Raw genomic sequence first — 20,509 nt, forward strand, 5'->3', positions numbered from 1 at the left:
GGAGGGACCCCAGCTGGTGACTGTGTGCTGGGACTGAGAGACCTGCTCTCCCCACAGGCACAGGTGATGAAGGAGATGGCCAGGCTCCTGGGAGCACATAGCGGCGGAGCCACTGCACCAGGCTGCTGCTTTGTTGTCTGTCTGCTGCCCGTCCCTCCCTGCAGGCCGCATCATGGTGGTGTCTATTGCCGGGGTGGCCACAGGCTGGATCCGAGTGTCCCCTCTGCAGCAGACGGGGACGCCAGGATGCGGCTTGGGACTCAGACCTCATCATATTGATGAGTAGAAAGAACGTTCCCCCGCCCTCCTCCGATCGAAATGGCACATTGACACTTGTCACAGCTTCGTGGTGACCGTCCATCCCTGGGCAGCAACAAAGAGAACTCCAGGCTCAGCATTCTGTTGAGTAACTTGCTACCTGCTCGGCTTTCCACTCTGCCAGGTCCACATGGCAGGTGCCTCTCCTTCATTTCTGGTGGCTTGGCTCTTGAGGTCACAGATGAAGCTACACGTGGGCTGAGCTGACTTGATGCTCCTATGGGTGGTGCCCGGCCCCCACGGGGGTTCACTAGGTTTGGGCCTGAGAACACCTGTCTGGACAAAGGTGATGAAACCAAGAGAGCTCCTGCCTTCTTGCCTGCCTACGTGAACCACCTGGGTCTCCCTTAGCAGGTACCCAGCCCTGAGGTGACTGACCACCTAGGGCCCCTGAGAGGCAAAGGGAACCTGCAAAGGGCCTGTCCCCGGGCAGAAGATGAAGCCCCTACCCGTGGACTGTGTGGTTCCATCTCTGGCCAGGCCACTTCCAGCCAGCAAGGACACCAGAGGCTGCCTTAGCAGATGGGTCACACTGCTTCCAGCCTTAGCCAGCCAGTGACAAGTGAATCCAGACGTCACCCATGTGTTTTGGAACATTTATGTAAGATTGAAATGTATTTGAGAACTGCATTAAAACTTTTAACTAAAGCCCCAGACTCTTTTGCACCTGGCAGCCAGTCAGGCTGGATTTGGCCATGGGCCCCTGATGGGGTCAGTAATCAATCCAGCCATTGCTAGGCTTGTGGGTGGCCCTGCAGGAGACCTGGTCCAGCCAGTTCTTCAGCCTCCATTCTCACACATCCCCCCCTCCCTGTGTCTAGCTGGGGCCCCCTGGGACAGTGGTGGCAGAGGATGGCAGGTGGATCAAGGGACTAGGCTAAGTGCAGCTATTAGGCAGGTGAGAGTAGCTATGTCAGAGGTGCCAGGCGCTGTCTGCTGTAGTAGTCTTGGAACTCAGCTAGTGTGACCTGTGGATGTGCTGGCTGTGAGGGGACCCAGACCAATGACACTGCCTTAGGGGGAGGCAGCATCTTCTGTCCACTCCCCACTGCACACCCCTCTCAGGTCATCAACAGTCACCACACCATCCCCAGTTTGGTCCACGTTGGCAAAAGCAGCTGCAGTAACAGCTTCCAGAGTCTGGGACATGGGGGGCTATGGGAGGGGGACAGTGACTGTGGAGTACAGGGGTCAGCACCCATCACCAGCCCGTCAATACAGGCCAGCCTCACCCATAGCACCCATAGGAACTCCAGGTCCAGGGTCCCACTGCCATCACAGTCCCAGCGCCTGCATAATGCCCCTGCCTTGTCCACTTCCAGCCCCAGCTCTGCCAGGCCCTCCCTCAGCTCCCCTTCATCCAGGGGCCGGCTGCCATCCTTGTCCAGGTGACAAAAAAACCCTGAGAATCAAGATGGGGTTAGATGGATAGTGACTACCCAGGCCAGAATCTGCTGGGTTTGCTGTGGGTGAAGGCTCACCTGGCCAGTCCCTGGATGCCTGAGGCCCCTCCATGATGGTGTTCACGGTGTCCATTATGGGTACAGGTGAACAGCTGTGGTGGGGCGGAACTCCCAATGAGTTTCTGTACTCGGCCAGCCTGGCACAGACCTCAGTGATACTGTACAGCCCAGACAGAGCCTGTCTGTGTCCCTGAATCCTGCTCTGGAGCTCCAGGTAGGTTTGTGTGTCCTACCTGGCACAGCTGTTGCTAGGCAGTATGATTCTGGGGACTGGGAGGGCCCTCGCTGTGACCCCATGTCAAGCACATTGGCCAGCACATTGGCCAGCTAAGGAGACTGGGTGAAGTGACTCCCAGACCCACTGTGCACACCCCTGGCCACAGTACTTCCAAGCTTGGCTGGAGAAAGGGCCTTGTTTCCTGTGCCCCTCAGCCTACACTGTCCCTACACGGAACAGCCTAGCCAAAGCCAGTCTAGGGCTAGTTGGACATGGTGGCACTTGAGATGGGGACATATCTGAAAGTCTAAAGCCAAGTTGGGCTACCAATGGAAACCTTGTCTTTAAAAACTGAAAACTGGGGACCTGGTGGCATATGGCTATAATCCTAGCACTCAGGAGGAAGGACAAGAGTTCCAGGCTATGTGAAACTGTCTCAATGTTGAAAGAAAAATTATGGGGTTGCAAGCCAACCAGCATCATGATTCAGTTAATGAGAAGCTGAAGTGACATTTTGCTACCCAAATAGATGATGGCCTGCTAGGCTCCAAACATTGGCAAGTAGCAGAAAATTCTCATTGTTTTCAGATTTTGGTGCTGGCAATGGAACCCAGAGCCTTAGCATGCCAGGCAAATGTCGTTACGCCACACCCAAGGCACTATTGCTTTTCTATAATGTAAAACATAATTAACTCTTACAGTTGCTGCAGTGAATCCTTTCATGGTCTCAGCCCTTGGCAAGCTCTAAGATACAGCCCAAGCTATTGCAAGTCTTAGCAGTAAGATGCAAGGCTAGGGATAGCTTAGCATTACAGACCCCACCCAAGATACATACCCCAGTGAGGGGCTGGGGGTGTGGTCAGGGCGTGGAGTTCCACCTACAATCCCCTAGTGAGGGCTAGAAAGCCTGGGTAATATGAGTTTCGATATTCCTCTTGTCCCCTGAATTGCAAGTGGCCTCAGTTGTGCAGAGAAGTAGTTTTCCTTCACTTCTTCGGGCTGAGTTTCAATTGTCTCTGGGAATAACTTGAACATGGAAGCTGCAGGACAGCTGGCTAACTCCAGCCCCCTCCGCTGTAAAGTATGTATAAGGCCTAGCAGCGTGCTACCCCACAACAGGAAAAAAGGTAGAGTCCAGGTTGAGAAATAGCCAATTTATTCTGGTGCAGACAGGCCCTAGTCTGCCTTCTATACAGATAGCTCCCTTCTTTCCTCCATCCCCAAGAAAAAATGGGCCTCTGTCTCCCACACTGAGGGTCCATGTCAGACTCTGGGTAGACTGGATGGCTGGAGGCCCTTCTGTTTCGAACACCCCCTACCTTCTATCTTGGTGGCTGCTCAAGGACAATTTCCCTGAGCGCACAGGTCATGGAATTCAACAGACACCACCTCTGGGTGCAAGGGCTTGTGGGGCCCCTTCCTCTCACTGCTCTAACAAGGGCAATGCACCCTCACCATCATAGGCTCTAGGCAGCACAGAAACCAGGATTTAAAAAATAGATTCTCTTAGGGTATCAAAAAGGCGTCTTGCTACAAAAACATCATTGTCCCTGGAAACCAGGAAAGGGCTTATCAGGTATCCAGAAGGCTCCTGGCTAAGGCAGGGCCTCCCGGGCTGTGCTAGGCACTGATGGAGACAGAAGACAAAATTCCCTGCTTCATAGCCACTGCCTTCCCACTGAAAAGGTGGTCCCAGGATGGGGCTGTGGGTGTTTGCACAAAGCCTGTCATACTAGCACTGGAGATGCTGAAGCAGGAGGATCAAAAGTTTAAATCCAGCTTGAGCTACATAAAAATTTTAGAGGCCAGCCTGAGCTACATAAGACTAAGCTTCAGAAAAACTAGACCAAACAATCACAGTACAGGGCAGTGACCAGCTGGCAGGAATGACTTCAGAGATGCTGGTTGGAAGGCCCCTCCAGAAGGGGGCATTTGAGAGAGACCTGAGTGTCAAGGAACTGAGTGTGGAATCAGGGAAAGACATTGAGGCACTCTGGGTTGTGGTGTCTCAACCCACTTGTTCTTCCTAGAAGGGTAGAGCTATGGGAGAGAGATCCAAGATTAATGATTTGTCTTGGCATTAAGGATGGTTCAGGAGGCACAAGAGTGAGTAGAAAGAAAGGTAGGGAGTGCTCCCATCAGCAGGGCACGGTGGCTCACATCTAGATTCCAAGTACTTGGAAGGAGGATTCAAGGGAAGCCTGGGTTATAGAGAGAGACCCCATCTCAAGCAAAAAGACAAACTCCCCACAGGCAGGGCCTGTAGTGGGAGCCTGTCAGCCTAGCAGGGATCCATGCCACACTCCTGAGACAGCAAGCCTGGCTACCTGGGACCCTGTCCCAAACAGGAAACACCGAGGTTTCAGGGTCAGTCCCCACCATCTCACTGATGCTGGGGTGCCTGTCTGGCTTGGGCTTTGTGTATGCCTGGTGGAGAATGCTCCTCCCAGAGTTACCACCCTTACCTTCATTTGTTTTTGAAACTATTTAAAACCAGTGGAATGTAGCAGATACTCCAGCACTGGGGGGGGGGGGGGGGTTTAAATGAGATCTTGAGTTTTCACTTGTTGTGATGTTTAGATGGGATCCGGGTAATGTCTCAAGACCCCTCTAGGTGATGTCCAGGACTCTAAGAGTGGAATCCCCATGGGGCCGTGACCACAGATTCTGAGATCTGTCAGGACAGCTCACACCGTGGTCCCAAACACAGCAGGCTGCTGGTCGTCCTGGTCGTCCTGGCCCTCCTCCTTTCCCATGTTGTTGCCCAGGGGTGGGCCAGGCCCATCAGGAAGTAGCTGGGCCCTATGGCTGTGGCTGGCCGGCAAGGGGCCCAGTTCCTCTGCCTCCTCCAGGGTGGCCAACAGTGCGGCCAGGGGTGGTCGGTGGCGAGTGATGTCCTGCAGCAGGTCAGCCCGAGGCTGTAGCTGCTGGATCATCTGGTCCCTCTGGTCCACTGCGGCCTGCAGGCTGCGAACTGTGGCCTCAGAGCTCAGCAGCTGCTCTTGGAGGGCAGATATCTCCCTGGTAAGAGGACCAAATAAGGTAGTTACCTACAGGGGGTGGGGGTGGGGGCATCTACCTGCTCCAGAATCCTCTGAGACTCCCTATGTCTCCTCCTGCACTACTTCTTTGTGTGCTTGTTTATGTGCATAGGCGCACACATGTGACAGCAAACATGTGGAAGTCAAGGTACAATTTTCAAGAGTTGGTTCGCTCCTCCTGCCCCATGGGATCAAATTCTTTGTCATTCTTAGTGGCGAGTGTCTTTATACACAGAGCCATTGATGTCATTGGTAAAGCACCCTCAGCCCCACAGCAGGCCTGGCGCTCTGTCATCCCAGCACTCGAGAGATGGAGGCAGAAGGATCAGGGGTTGAAAGCTACATAGTGCCTTTAAGGCCAGCCTTCTCTCAAAAAACAAAACAGTGCCAGTTTTGTGTGTCCTTCGGTAGGACTTCCGCATGGTCACAAATGGTTGTCACAGATCTGACTATTCTATATAGGGGTGTTCTGTGCCTTTGTCTACCGATGTGGGCCCCTACCCAGCAGCTTCCTTCGATCATCAGACACAATACTCTTGCACCTACCGGCAGACTCGGCCTTGTGGGTGGGACAGCTGGCTTCATTTTAACAGTTTGAAATGCTCTCAAGTAACCCAGGCTATACTCTAAAGTCCCCATGTAGTCGAGGATGGCCCGAACTCCTGATCCTCCAGTCTCAGCCCTCCTAGTGCTGTGATGCCGGGCATTTAGTGCTCCGGAAATTTTTGCTCTCGGTTCCCAGCCCTTTCCACCCGCCTCCTTTGGGATGTCCGCCGGGCCTCCTCCAGGGCCTCACCGGTCCTTGGCGCGACCCAGCTCATCCAGGGCGGCGCGCAGGTGCTGGTCGTGGCAGGCCAGGCGCTCGGCCTGCGCACCAATCGTGCGCTCAGCCGCCAGCAGCCGCCTCTCCAGCTCCGCTGCGCGTCGGTGCACGGCGGCCAGGTGCGCGTTCGCCTCCCGGATCTGCAGAGGTGGCGGCGCAGACATGGCCCCCGGCTGCCGTGCAGGCCCCACCCCGCCCTGTCGGGTCACGCCCACAACGCAAGAAGCCCCGCCCCTGAGCCCGACCCCCACCCCCCACCCCCTCCCTCACATGCAGCTGCCAGGCTGCCGCTGCATTAATTTAAACCTTCTCAAGAGGCCCCGCCCAACTTCGAAGTGACGTCAAGAAAGACACGCCCCCCGGAGGAAGGCGTGTGCTTCCTCTTGGGCTCTCACTATTGGCCACGTTTCTACCAGGGGCAGGACTAAGTGCGGCCACGCCCCGTAGCCAATGTTCACGTCCCTTTCAGGACCAGCTCCTGAGTGTGGCTGTGCCTGCGAGTGCAGCGAGGACTTAAAACCAAAGCAGAGTGGGCCTGGTCTCCGTCAATTATAATCCTCACGCTAAATCCTCACGATTGGTCCCCTTGCCCCCAGCCTGGCCACGCCCCCAAATAGTTACACGCGGTCCTGATTGAGATGGGCATGAAACCACACCCCTACACAGTCCGGATCCCTGACGAGCCAACCGCTTTTGCGCTGTGTCCCGCCGCGTCCGTGCAGCTCCGGCTAACTAGGGTATCACTAGCCTCGCGCTGTAATATCTGCCCTGCGATTGTCCTACCTTCTGTTAGTTTCGATCGCTGACCTGCCTGACAGTGTAATGGCTGTCCTGCGACCTGTCAATCCCATCCTTGGATGCACTATCAACATTCTCCGTACTAGAAACCTCGTCTTCGCTAGGGCTGGAGGCGTTTTTCTTCATGGCCTCAGTTTACCTTTCCTGACGTCACGGGCGTCTCTGTCCAGATTCACTTGTGGACCGAGCACGACACAGATCTTGCTACGGGATTAATAAGACCTCGGTACAAACCTGCACTGCGCGCATGCGCGCACGCCTTGTCTGCGTCCAAGGCGTTCAATAAAGTTGCGCGCTGGAAACCTCGCGAGAGTTGACCTAGCCGGCTACCCTTGAGTTCGCCCAGACGCTTTAGGGTCGGCCGAGCAAGCCCAGCTAGGTATGGCGATGGTGAAGCGGTTCTTTGAATCTTACCATGAGGTCCCCGACGGCACCCAGTGTCATCGCAAGACCTACATCACCACGGCCTTAGGCGGCATTTGCGGTGAGCGCGGGCCGGTGGGCGGGCGGAGGGCGGAGGTCTGGAAGCAAAGGTCAGAGGGCGCGCGGAGGTCCCTGGGGCGCCGGGGCGCAATGGCTGTAAAGGCGGAAGAGGTTGAGACTTTTGAGGGGCGTAGACTCGTCAGTGCCTAGGGGCTTCAGAGGTCGTAGGTCAATATCAGGGAGCAAAAGCTGGAGAAAATGTGAAGGTCATTTCAGCGTCGTCAGGAGTTTTTAGGGTTAAGGGGTGATCGGGTCATCGGAGTTTTTGAAGACAAGTTCTAGGGTTGCCTTGGCAAGACTGCAAACCCTCTGTGTAGCGGAGGATGGCCTTGAGGTCTTGATTCTCCTGTCTCCAGTCTGGCCTGCATGATCCTCCTGCCTCAGCTGCCCGAGTGCTGGGATGACAGGGCTACACCCCAATCTAGCCTCTGGAAGATGTTTTTGTTATTTTTGTTTTGTTTTGTTTTGTTTCTATTTTCCGCCACCACGGAACCTATTAATTTGCTCTTATTTTTAAATGATTTAAAGTGATTTAGTTTTGTCTTACGCTCATTGGTGTGTTACCTGTATGTCTTGTGTGTCCGATTCTCTGGAATTGGAGCTGCAGACAGTTGTGAGGTGCCCGTGTGGGGCCTGAGAGTTGAACCCAGGTAATGTGGAAGGGCTGTTCTATTTCTCCAGGACTGAGAGAGAGCCATCTCTCCAGCATGATTTACTATTATTTTGGACATGATCTCCCTATGTAACCCAGGCTGGCTTGGGATTCAAAGAAAGTGTCCCGCCTCTGCCTCCTGAATTCCCAGATTAAAAGTATGCATCATCATGAGGACCTGATTCTGGAAGATTCCAAATAGGGCACACTTGTTTGGAAGGTCAGATGTCCTTTTAAGGCTGTCATGGGGTTACCTTTGGCATTTGAGACTCTTAAGGTGCCCCCTCATGCCTAGTTCATTCACTCACTTATGCTATCCCTCAAGGCCTCATTCAGTCATATATTTCTGGTGTGTCCACAGGCCTCACATTCATGAGTTTACCCAAGGCTTTGCTCCCACAAAGCAGGTGTTGTAGGGTCAGGTGATTGGGGGATTTTAAAACAGACAGAACAAGCCTAGTCGTGGTGGTGCATGCCTTTGAGCCCAGAACTTGGGGGGCAAGGCAGGCAGATCTCTGTGAGGGAGGCCATGGAGAGAACATGGGTGTTGATCCAGAGGAGGACTGTGTGCACTCTTGGTGTCTGGCTGGAGTCTGTCTTGGGTAGATGTGGAGAGTAGGCAGGCCCTTGCCAGAGGTGCCATGTCAGAGCTACTGAGGGAGGAAGTGGACAATTATGTCAGCTTTGAAAATTCTTCCCTGTGTCCTAACTCCTTTGTTCCCAAGCTCCCTGCTTGGCTCCCCTAAGGGGGATATTGCAGAAAGGCAGTGACCCTGCCTTCCCAGCAGGATCTAGCAACTTGGAGGCGTGGTGGAACTCACAATTGAATGAGGGAGGTCTTTGGGGCCTCAGTGGAAGGATGGATGAATAAATGAACGTGGCTTGTGCAACACAGTGAGTGAATGAATGAATGAATGAATGAATTCCTGCCCTGCCGGCACAGCAGTTAGGAATGGATAGCTCCTGGGCGCAGCTGCACCTGGAGGTTCCATGCTGCAGCTGGTGCTCCTGGAGGGTCCCGTGCTGCAGCTGGTGCTCCTGGAGGCGCTCCATGCTGTAGGTGGTGCTCTTGGAGGGTCCCATGTTGCAGGAGGTGCTCCTGGAGGGTCCCATGCTGCAGGTGGTGCTCCTGGAGGGTCCCATGCTGCAGGTGGTACTCCTGGAGGGTCCCATGCTGCAGGTGGTACTCCTGGAGGGTCCCATGTTACAGGTGGTGCTGAGGCTTGGCTGTGGTTTGGCTGGGCCATGGGAGAATCACCACAAGGGAGCAGTTAGATGGTGAAGGGCAGTCACTCTGGGTCCCATGACATCTGGCTTGTTAGGTGTGGTCACCAAAGTCACCCAGGGTCCCTGTGGCCTCACCAGTCCCCATCAAGAATCCCAGTGCCCCTGGGTTCAAGTCCTGCTGCATCTGGGAAAGACATTTCAGCAACCTCCAACAGTGAGGTTGGGTTCCCGTGTGAGCTTTCTCGCACCCTGTGCGTGTACACAGAAGCCACAGTGATGCTGAGGCAAAGGGATGGCTGGGCTGGGGAGCTACAATGTCTTCAAGGCCTCCAGCCCAGTGCCCAGCCTCATCTTTGAGGCCCTGCTAGGGTCTTCAGTCTGTGTTGATACTGAAACTCAAGATCTGTAAGTGCTCGGTGCTCAAATCAGAGCTCCAGAGCTCACCAGGAAGGGTGTGTGTGACATCCCCAGAGGCTGGAGAAGAGTTGAGGGGCCAGACCCACTGCCCCATGACCAGCTATGCTGGGCCACCTTGGGCTACTTTTCTGGGCCACTTCAACTCCGATGGAAGGAATAACAACAGAATTCATCCAGCCTGGAGGGTGAGGGGCAGTAGTGGGTCTTGTCGCCCCTGTAGCAAGGATCCTGTGTCAGCTTCCCCAGAGAGCTTTGCACAATGGAGTGGTGTGGGGCTGCTTATGCCTGGTCTGGCCTGATTGTGATGCTTGCTCTGCAGCCCACCAAGGCCTGGGCTCCTGACTTAGCACCCACCTTGGCCCCAGCTTGCTATGTAAACTATGGTGTAAACTCTGGAGAGGCAGGGGGTGGAGGAGATGGAAAAGCTGACTGGTGTGGCAGTGGGGTTGGCGTGGGAGGAATGGAGCCAGCCAGATGTAGGGACACGTCTGGGCCGAGCTGCCGGCACGTGGAAGGATTGGCATCCTGAGACCCATTGCTGCCAAACTGGATTAGGCCGAGGTCCCAGACCCTTGGAAACTATGGCCTTTGATGAGCCTGGAGGAGGCACTGTGGCAGCTGCATATTGATGGCTGGAGGTCTGGGTCAGGGGTCGTGGACCAGCATCAACCCACTGGGGCAGGGCTCTGCCTTAGGTATTGGGCTCTGGCCTAGCAGCCGTGGCCCTGGATTTGAGTTCTGCTGTATCCTGGAAAGGCATCCCAACAACCTCAACCCTCTCTCCCTCCCTCCCACAGGCATAATCGGCTCCGCTTACAGCGTCTCACTCAACCCCGCAGATTCCACCCTGGAAGCAGTGGCCAGAGTCGGCCGGTACACATTCACTGCAGGTGAGCTAGTGTCCTGCTCACAGTGACACAGGCCATTCAGAGGCGACTGGAACCACTGAGTGGGGTCCTAGGACACTGACTACAAGACTGGCTAGGGGGCTCAGAAGGGCAGAGGGTGGCACCCAGCATTATCTGCACAGGACAGTCACTGCCTCAGTTTCCCCACCTCCAACCCCCATTGCCCCTTACAGCTGCTATTGGAGCGATGTTTGGCCTTACCACCTGTGTCAGTGCCCAGGTCCGAGAGAAGCCAGATGACCCCCTGAACTACTTCATTGGTGGCTGCGCGGGAGGCCTGACATTGGGAGCTCGCAGTGAGTGGCCATTCCCTGGGGACAGTATGTAACCACTGATCACTCCAGCCCCTCCCACTCTGTCCCCTGCCTACGGCAGTCGCTGCCTTCTCAACAGCAGGCAGCTCCGTGATAGGGGAGACTGTGCCCTGCAGTGGGCATCCCTGCCCATCTCTTCACTATTGGGGTGTGACCCACAGCCTGACTCTAACTCGGACAGACTTAGCCCCAAACTGCCTCTCTCCCTCTTTGTATTCCTAGGGGTCTGGGGACAGGAAAGCCATGCCAGCCACAGTTCAGCTGTGGGAAAAGGCTTTAGCAGGGGAGTATCCCCACTGCCAGGAGTCAGGGCTGACCACATCCACCCTCCCCACACGATGTCTCTTGAGTTAAAGGGATTGATGCAGGGCAGCCTTTGGCCTCAGTTTCTCCATCCCCTTAACTCTGTTGCTGGGCTATTAGAGAGGCCCCTGAGGAAGCCTCGCTCTATCAGACCCCATCTTCCTGGGAGGCTCTTGGATCACACCTGGAGCACCCCATACCTGATGCTGTCCTTCTCCACAGCTCACAGCTATGGGACAGCAGCCATGGGCTGTGTCTACATGGGCACTGCGGCCGCCCTGTTCAAGATCGGCAAGCTGGAAGGCTGGGAGTTGTTCCCTACCCCCAAGGTGTGAGCCAAACCCCTGTGACAAATAAACGCTGTATGTTCCTGTGTGCAATGTCTTAAAGGCAGGCTTGCTGCATGAGATGGCCAATTGGGAGGGGGTATAGCAGAAGGCAGATAAGATGACAGAGGCCTGGGCCTGCACTTGGCACACAGGGTTCACAGGCAGGCCCGGAAGCCCACATGCGCCTGCCCGCCAGCCTGCTGTGGGCTGCCCAGAGGCCACTGACCTGGCTCTGCAGATACAGCTCAGAGCCCCATGGTCAGCCACCAGTGAGTAGCAACCTGGCCACCCCCACGCTCGGGTTGTGGGCTTCCCCTCCTGGGCCTATTCCCAAAGCCAACAGCTTCTGGAAAACATGCCTGGGCCCCACATACCAGTTGCTCCAAATTTCTGGGCAATGGAGCAGAGAGCCCTGTATGGGCTGTCCTGTCCTGCAGGCCTCCGCAAGCCCAAGGCCAGGGATGGAGTCTTTCAGCCTGGCCAGGTGACACAGGGCCCAGTCCCTGCCTTGTAGGATCCTTGCCCAGCAGCTGACAGCCTTTGATTTAGGTGGCCCTGGAATGCTAGCGACGCCCAGCCCAGCACTGGCCGAGCTTCCTGGCAACTGTGGAGGAAGCAGTGGGCTCCAGCAGCCTCTGGGGCCATAAATCAAGGTCTGGGTCCTGCCTGAGAAGCCTAGCTCCTGAGGCCCCTGCTGGACCCAGACACTTGCTGGGAGAGGGCCACATCGTCTGCCCTCCTGGAAGCCTAGACCTGAAATGAGGGCCAGCCTGGTGGTATGCATCCCCTGCCTCCCTGAATCCCATCCTTTGTAGCCTCACGTGCCAGCTCAGGGTTACCATGAGGGCTGTTTGAGCTGGACTTGGGGCTCCCCAAGAAAGGAATGGGAAACCCCAAGAGGCACAGAAGGCACAGGAGCCCAGGCCCCAGAGTGCTGTAGCTCAGATGTGTTCCAACTTTGAATCCTGGGCTCCTGGCTGTGTCCCTCAACACAAGCACCAAGCCTCAGCTCTGCCCCAGAAATGGGAAGAACGACTTCCCTCTGGTCATCACGACAGGTCCCTCCCAGTTGGGCCCTGTGTACCTGGATCTGACTGTGTCCCCATAAAGGTTTGAATGGACTGGAGTATCTTCTTGGGAGTGCAGTCCTGTAACTTCACGTCACGCCTCCATCTTCTTTCCCATCCATCCACCCTGAGGGACAGAGGCGCTCCACCAGGACCTGGCATGGTGCTGCCTTGCCCACTGGTCACCATGGCTTTGTCTTCCATGGGTCTGACAAGGAGCATTCAAAGCTGACACCATTCTGCTCCCTGCCCCCTGCCTTTCAGGGTGCTGCTGGCTCTGCACATAGCCCACCCAGCCCTTTCTGGGCCAGCTGCCAGGGCTAGAGTGGCCTGCCAGCCCACCCCCACCCCCCAGCCCCCTGCCGGCATCCAGACCTCCAGAAAGGGGCAGGATGGGGTGACTGCTCACCAGACTCGAGGGAGCCCCAAACCCAGGCTACATTGGCTATAAACATTTACTAGCCAGAGAAGGGCTGACGTCACCTCCACACAGAGGCCCCCATCTGGAATGTCCCAGCAGCCTTCTGTATGGAGCAGTAGGACCATCATGACAACACAGGTCCAGTCTTGTCCCCTGAAGGCCTAGAAGAGACCCTAAGAAGGAGGGCCATCAGCAGAGACAGAATGTCCTCGGTTGATCGCAGATCTGGGGATACTGAACATCCCCTCTCCTGAAGTCCACCCCTACACACAAGGCTTCCAGAACCCTGGCCTGGCCACAGGTGGCGCACGGGCCTCTGCTGGTGAGCACAGGTATCAACAGGAGCCCCACCTCTTGCCTCCATCTACCTCAGGGCCAAGGCTCAAGTCCTCTCTGCTCCAGCGGCTGCACCATGTTGTCACGTGTCATCTCGTCCTGTGTGTCCCTATGTGGAACTAGGCTAGGTTTTGGCTGTTATACCCCTCGTCCCATCCCAGCACATGGAATTATTGTCTGAGTGAGGCCTCTAGTTAGCTGCTGGCCACCAAGGCCTGAACTAGCAACCCAGGTTCAATCTCTGAAATCTACACAGCAGAAACAGAACAGGCTCCCCTGGGTTGTTCTCTGACTGTGGCACAAAGTACACAAATAAATGTGATTTTAAATGCACTGTGGGAGTCTGGCTCCTATGGAAGAGCGGCCCAGCCAGGACAGCCAGCTATCTTGGGTCAAGCCTAAGCTAAGGTATATTTCCCACAGGACAAGGCAAGTTGGGGTGGGAGCCATTCAGGCAGACTCACAGAGCATGCACGCCTGAGTCACAGGGGGGTAAGAGTGGGACACAGTGCCATCCCAGTAGTGCAGGTGGAATCAGGAGAATCATTTGTCACATAGTTTCAGGCTACCCTGGGCTACAGGAACCCTGTTTTGAAAAAAGTCAAATGAAAAAACAACAGCAAAAAAAGTCATCTTAGTAAAGCCCTCTCCTAAGGACAGACTAACCAAAGGGAAACCGAGGCACACACTGCCTGCCTTCTACTCCTGGGTCCTCCTGGAAGCACACCCCTCCCCCCACCCCCATCAGCACACAGGCAGGCCCCTCACAGCCTGCCAGGCCCCCGGGGCTTCCCAGAAGTGCTGGGTGGTCGCTGCCTCCCTCACCTCCAGAGGCCCCGTGGGCCCTAAACCTGAGCAGGGAAGGTGTGAGCCAGGTCGTGGGTGGGGAGGAAGGGGGGCTGCTGAGTATCCCGCCCACACCTGCATGGAACGGGCCGCAGCTGCCAGGGCCTAGCTCGAAACTTGCAGGCCCACTCATTAAGGAAATCACTTCTGTCTTTATGTGTCTAAAATATACTTTATGGTGTGTGTGTGTTTCAATAGGGAAAAAGGTTTCGCAGGCTGTTGAGAAGGAATCTCGGCCACCTGCCCAGTGTCCCCTTTCTCCTGTCAGCAGGCCTCGGGCCTTTGTATTTCTCTTCTCGGGCTCTACTGACCTCATCTGTTCTCTAACTGCAGCTCGGATCCCAGCGTACCGAGCATTTGGAGTCCTGCCTGCTCTTTTTAATGGCAGTATAATATTTTAGCCCTTGTAAGAGTATGCCTCCCCAATCCTCATTAAAGCCCACTCCCCAGGTAGCCTGCCCCGTGCCCACAACCTGTAAAGTGCTAATCAGTGAACAATTTTCAGTTTCCAGAGAAACAGCCTGAAGGACAGAATCCCATAAATCACCATTTTTGTTCCTTTGCTCACACAGCTCCCAGACTTGTAGGAACAGGGACATTTGTTGCCGCTGATAGGTCCTATCAAGAGCTGTTAGAACCCGAGGCCTGGCTGACCCCAGAGCCTGTGAGTGTGCAAAAGTGTCCACTGCTCTACCCTAAAACCCTCCATGTTTCACGGCTGCACTCCTCTGCCCTGTAGCTCAAGGACCACCAACTTTTCAAAGTGGCTCCTTCCACTCAGTCCATTTAAAGGGCTTCTCTAGTCTTCATGCCCACTGGCCCCTTCTTTAAAGCTGCATACTATTCCATTTTCTAGACGTACCACATAGTGCTCCGTTCACTGGGGAGGGCATGTAGATATTTGTTGTTGCCCTTGCTCTTTGCGATACAGTCTCACTGTGTGGCCTAAAACTCATCCTCCTGGCTCCACCTCCTGGGTGCAGATGCCAGCATGTGCTACTGATGGATATCCTGCCTGAAGGATATCCTGTCTGTCTCCAAATCATAGAGATCACATAAACAGTTCAACAAACAAGCCGGGCGTGGTGGCACACGCCTTTAATCCTAGCACTCGGGAGGCAGAGGCAGGTGGGTTTCTGAATTCGAGGCCAGCCTGGTCTACAAAGTGAGTTCCAGGACAGCCAGGGCTATACAGAGAAACCCTGTCTCAAAAAAACCAAAAAAAAAAAAAAAAAAAAAAAAAACCCTCAAAAAACAAAACAAAAAATCAAACAGAGGTGGGTTCAGCATGGACACAAGTTTTTATTTTCTTTGGGTAAATACTAAGAATATGACAATGGGATCCTGTGGTCACAGCAAGTTAGCTTTGTGGGAGATCACCATCGCCCCTCCTCAGTGCTGCCGAGTAAGTACCCTTGGCCCCGGGTCCTCATTTGTGCCATTGTGCCCCCCCCCCCAGCCTACTTAATGTGCATGAAGCTTCATTTATCTGTTGTTATTTGAGCCTCTTGATGGAAGCATGGTAATTATTTTTGCTATTTTAGAAGACAAGGCTCAGGCTGGAGAGGTGGCTCAGAGGTTAAGAGCACTGACTGCTCTTCTGAAGGTCCTGAGTTCAATTCCCAGCAATCACACGGTGGCTCACAACCATCCATAACAAGATCTGACACGTGTCTGAAGATAGCTACAGTGTGCTTATAAATAAATAAATCGAAGAAGAAGGAGGAGGAGAAGAGGAAGACAACAATGACGACAAGGCTCAGAGAGAATAACCACATCCCTAAGGTCACACAGCAAATGGAGAGAAAGCCAGGAATCTGACTGATGCCACAGCACTTATATCCCTGTTATATCCAGACATCCATGGAGTAAGGGGTATTGAAGCATGTTGTAGGAGTTTACTGGAAGAAGACAGGCAAGGAGCAGCATGGGAGATGGATTTAAGGACGGAAAGTGGGATGGCTAGGAGAACCCAGGGTGCTGGGTGCTCAGTCCCTTCCCTGAGCCGAGTCTCCTTCAAGTCCCCAGCACAGTTGTGAAGATCCAAATGTCCGGCTGTCACATGTGCAGCCTCACTCGGCCCCACAGACGCCCCTTTGGCAGCTAGAGGTCCAGGACCTGGTCCCCATCTGCATGGTCTGGGGACAGCCAAAGGTCATCTCTGGTCTCTCCCCTCAACATTAGAAGAAACTGAATGTGAGTGCGGGGAGCAGGGTGTGATAACTTCCTGTCCTGGGCTGGTCCTCTGAGGTCTCCCTTCCTGGTCTGCCTTCATTTCTTCTGACTCCCATTTTCCAGCCCCCTCCTACTCACACCGTCCTGACCCACACCATCCTGCCTCCCTACCCTGCCCCCACTAAGAATAAATCACCAGCAGTGTGGAGCAGGGACTGACAGGCAGGGGAGGACGGAGGAGGGTTAGAGAAGTGGCCTGCTGTCCCCTCCCATGCAGCTGGTCTCTGACACCTGACACCTGGAAAGACCATCAGTAGTCACCTGACTGACACCAAGGAGGCCTCTTTGAATGGCCCTCATTAGACACCCCTGAGGCCTGTTTTTCTGTTTTGCCTGGGACTCATAATCCTCTTGCCTCACTCAGCTTCCCGTTAGGATGACAGGTATGTGCCACTAAAGCCAGCTCGAACCTTGTTCTAAGGCTGCATGGCTCTGGGGAGCTGCAGCTGCCTGAGCTGAATTACAGGAGGAACCACAGAAGGTGAGAAATCAGAGATGGAGTCTCCCAGCACGGCAGGCTTGTGCTTGTTCCAACTGTCTGCTGGAGGTTGGGACTCCTGGCGACCCAGCGTGACTGGGAAAGTAAGCAAACTGAAGCAGATGTCCCTGATGACTGACAACCTGTCAATGGTACAGGACTAACTCTAGATCCTTCTCCAGGCAACCTTAAGCCGAGCCACGGAGATCAAAACTTGGGGACCCTGGCCCCACACCTCTTGGGAATTCGCCCAGAAAAAAACAAAGCTGCTTAGAGTAAAGTTCAGAGGTGGAGTACCTACCTAGAATCCCTCCGTGAGAGGCCAGGGGTTGTGATCAGAGGTGAAGTCCCACCCAGAATCCCCCAGGGAGGGGCTGGGGGCGTGGTCGGGGTGGAGTCCTGAATGAGGCCCTGGGTTCCTTAGCACATTAGCAGAGAGAAATACCTCTTAGCGCCCATTCAGTTCGAGTCCCCGAGCAAGGCGAGGGCCCTGTGCCTCTTCCCAGTTACATTACTCTGGTTCTTTCAGCCTTCAGGGAGCTGTTAAAGGCGATGCTGCAGTCTATGGTCCCTGGATCGAATTGGGGCTTTACCACTTTGTGGGCCCTGTGACTGTGAGCTCATTTGTGTCGCCATACCTCAGTTTTTCTGTCTGTCAAATGGAAATAATAGACCAACAATAACTATGTGGACACCCGGGTGGCTCCCTGGATCAACCGTTCTGATTTATGCCTCCTGTCTGGCCCACCATACTTACTGGCCCCGCCAGGCTCCAGCCTCCCTCCTGGCCGGCGGGGAGGGGCTGAGCGGGAAACAGGCTAATTTTAGTCCTGATGACACCCCCCTGGCTGCCAGCCCTGTGCAAACATCCCCAGTCAAGCTGGAGGTTCAAAGCGTCCCCCACCCCCAGCCCGCCGCGGAAAGATGCTGTTTATTCATTCTTGTTGGCCCAGCAGCCCCAGCCTGCCTGTGCCTGCCACCCAGGACTCTGTCCAGAACCAGTGTCGCCCCACCCGTGTCACCCTGGAAGGCCCAGCTCACCTGAGACCTCTCCAAGGCCAGCGGGGGGTGGGGGGGCGCTAAGAGCTCTCAGGGTCCAGCGGGGGGTCTCTCTGGGAGCCCAGACCCCAGAGTCTGTCCAAGCCCACTCAGACACTGTTCTTCGGAGACTTGGGGATCTAGGTCGTGCTCCACAGGTCTGGGGGTAGAGTCTGTCAAGGCCGGGAGGTTTGGGAATCAAACTTAGGATGCTCATTTATTCATTCATTCATTCATTCATTCATTCAATTTACTGAGCTCCCATTCCATCAGGAAACAATGTCAGAGACAAAGGAGTTGGTGAGATAGATGAATAAGCCAGGATAAATGATGCAAGGATTGTAGCATAGGATGCTTCTCTGAGGAGGAGCAGGCACGTTGGGGAGTGAGAGAGGATAATTTCCCCGAGTGAGGCAGGTCTCACGGAGCCCACCCAGACTGTGGCCTCCAGCTTGCTCTGTAGCTGGGGGTGGAACTTGGGGCCCCATGCATGCTGGGTGAGTCCTTTACCCACTGAGTCGCAGTCCCTGCAGCATTGGGAGGTGCACTCCACATGCGCAAAGGTCCTGGGGTCAGAACAGTGAAGAAGCAGAGGGTCCTGGGAGGGTGAAGGGCAGAGATTGGCCTTACACCCAATTCTCCTCCCATTTGGACAGGAAAGTTTCTGGAATTGTCACCATGCTGATTTGGGAGGTGACAGGTCTGAGGACTGCAGCTGGGCTGCTGAAAGGCTCAGCGGCTGGCAGGTGGATTCCAGCTGTAAATGAGAGCTTCCGGAACATTCTGAGAGTCCAGGGAAGGGGAAATTATGGCTCTCTAGAGAATGCTAATGGGATGGCAGGGCGGATGGGGACAAATTCCAGAGCATCTTCAGCACGTGGCATCTCCATACGCTCCCCATGGCGCTGGGCCTGTTGCCCAGGTTGTTGACATTCTAGCTCTTTTTTTTTTCTTATCCTAGTGTGGGGCAGGTGTCCTAGAAAAAGAAAGTCCCCCAAATAAAAGCCCTAAAAAATCCTGTGTTTTTTAACCTCTTCCTCACAGCCTCACTGTTTTCTTTCTGGCAAAATTCTTGACTCTTTCTTCCTTTCTTTCTTCCTTCCTTTCTTTCTTTCTTTCTTTCTTTCTTTCTTTCTTTCTTTCTTCCTTTCTTTCTTCCTTTCTTTCTTTCTTTTGCCTTTTCTTTCTTTCTTTCTTTCTCTTTCTTTTCTCTCTCTCTCTCTCTCTCTCTCTCTCTCTCTCTTCCCTTTCTTTCTTTCTTTCTTCTTAACTTTTCAAACCACCACACCTCTACTCCTCAAGACATGCCTGAGAGAAAGGCCCCTTTGTTCCATCCCAGCATGGTCTCTGGAATGTTCTCTGCCTCCCAGCTGCCCTGCACCTACAAGGTCTTGTTTCTTCACACACTATTTGGCAAGGGGCTTTTTTCTTTTCTTTTTAAATTTCTTCCCTCTACTTGACAAAAGATGGCCTGGTGACATTTATTTCCAGAAATTGGAGATTAAGCATGCCTGGCCCACCTCTTCGCCCACCACCCGCTGAAACCAAGGCAGCATGAACCTGTCAAGTTTGGAGTGCCAGGGCAGGCAGACCCCAACGTGTCAGGGGCCCCAGGGTGAGGACAGTCCGGGGGCGGGCAACAAGGGGGATGCCAGGTTTCTGTCACACAGAGTCCCCCACCCCTACCCCCACTCCGCCCCACTCTGGCTGGATTCCACTGCTCCCAGCACTGGAGGGATGGTAGGCAGAGAGGGGCCAAGTCATTCATTCATTCATTCATTTTAGACATGGTCTCTCTACATAGTCTTGGCTGTCCTGGAACTCACTCTATAGACCAAGCTGGCCTCAAATTCATGAAGGTCTGCCCCTCACCCCCAGCCTCCTTACTGCTGGGATTAAAGATGTGTGCCCCCACACCAGTCCAGGCCAAGTTCTTAACAATAACAGGGGGAGGATACTGAGGCCCAGGCTTGGGATGCTGTGTTTTCCCGCTCTTGTTCACAATTCTGTAGAAACATATATAAAGACCCTTGAGGTTCCTGGATAGATGTCACAAAGCCTCCCATCCCCACAGACGGTGCTGGCATGGTAAGGGTCCATGATTCTCTGAATGCTGAGGGAACCAGGCCGTGGTAATCTCAGCACTTGGGAGGCAGAGGCAGGCAGATTTCTGAGTTCAAGACCAGCCTGGTCTACAAAGTGAGTTACAGGACAGCCAGGGCTATACAGAGAAACCCTGTCTCAGAAAACAAACAAAAACAATGCCTAGGGGAGACTGAGATAGGATGGGTAGTGGTGAATCAAGGCCTCCCCATCATCACAGTGCGTACACGGGGAACCCAGTGGTCTGTTCCAGCTGGTCCAGGTGGAAAGATGCAAAGAGCCCTTGAAAGCCACCAGTGACCCTGACCTGAGTTAGATCCTGTGTACCTGTGGCTTCTGAGCTACCCACACAGCACAGCTGGCTCAGGTGTGTGCAGAGGGGTGCAGGAGGCCTCTACTGGAGTTTCTGTGAAGCAGCAGGGGGAGAGCTGGTCCTGAGTCCACAGGGGATGGACATGGGGCCCCACACCCAGGGTGATGAGGTGGTGAAGCATTGCCCAGCCTGGGAACAGGTCCCCTCCATCATTGCAGCCTGTGGTCTCAGGGATGAAATCCCCAGCAGGCCTGTAAGCTGGGGCTGAGGGAAGCATTCTTAGGACCTAACAAGAGCCAAGACCCTCATCAGAATGGGCGATGGCTCTGGGTCTGGGGAAGGAATTTCTAGCCCCTGCCTAAACGGACAGCATCCCTTG

At 54.5% G+C, this 20,509-nt stretch overlaps 3 protein-coding genes and 1 pseudogene across 22 annotated transcripts in view; 2 read left to right on the forward strand and 2 right to left on the reverse strand.

The window, feature by feature from the left end:
• The window catches only part of Ranbp3 (RAN binding protein 3), a 38,545-nt gene extending 37,574 nt beyond the window's left edge, over positions 1-971 (forward strand). For 15 of the 19 annotated variants that reach the window (XR_003952185.1, XR_001782113.2, XR_003952186.1 and 12 more), the window contains one exon: positions 58-966. Coding sequence is in view for 14 of the 19 variants with exons in the window: in XM_006524945.4 (XP_006525008.1) it covers positions 58-101 (44 nt within the window). In the remaining 5 variants the exon portion in view is untranslated. Of the gene's footprint in view, positions 1-57 lie in introns of all 19 variants that reach the window. The other 4 variants (NR_045519.1, NM_001252466.1, NM_027933.3 and 1 more) reach the window with 1 other exon arrangement.
• On the reverse strand, positions 897-1,854 carry Ccpn-ps (calcyphosine, pseudogene; annotated as a pseudogene).
• On the reverse strand, positions 3,134-6,901 carry Vmac (vimentin-type intermediate filament associated coiled-coil protein). Of its 2 annotated transcripts, none has more exons than NM_001166474.1 (2): positions 6,800-6,901; positions 3,134-5,019 (listed from the first exon to the last, which is right to left on the reverse strand). In NM_001166474.1, the coding sequence occupies exon 2, from the start codon at positions 4,932-4,934 to the stop codon at positions 4,686-4,688; it is 249 nt and encodes an 82-aa protein (NP_001159946.1). In that variant the 5' UTR covers positions 4,935-5,019; positions 6,800-6,901; the 3' UTR covers positions 3,134-4,685. The 2 variants fall into 2 exon arrangements, with proteins under 2 accessions (NP_001159946.1, NP_849257.1); NM_178926.3 differs by lacking the exon at positions 6,800-6,901 and adding an exon at positions 5,836-6,123.
• Positions 6,902-6,963: 62 nt separating this feature from the next.
• Ndufa11 (NADH:ubiquinone oxidoreductase subunit A11) lies at positions 6,964-13,450 on the forward strand. Its single transcript, NM_027244.1, has 4 exons — positions 6,964-7,144; positions 10,237-10,329; positions 10,521-10,643; positions 11,187-13,450. The coding sequence occupies exons 1-4, from the start codon at positions 7,042-7,044 to the stop codon at positions 11,297-11,299; spliced, it is 432 nt and encodes a 143-aa protein (NP_081520.1). The 5' UTR covers positions 6,964-7,041; the 3' UTR covers positions 11,300-13,450.
• The last annotated feature ends 7,059 nt before the right edge of the window (positions 13,451-20,509 follow it).

Source organism: Mus musculus, chromosome 17 (assembly GCF_000001635.26).
Source record: "Mus musculus strain C57BL/6J chromosome 17, GRCm38.p6 C57BL/6J".
In the NCBI taxonomy this organism is placed as follows: domain Eukaryota; kingdom Metazoa; phylum Chordata; class Mammalia; order Rodentia; family Muridae; genus Mus; species Mus musculus.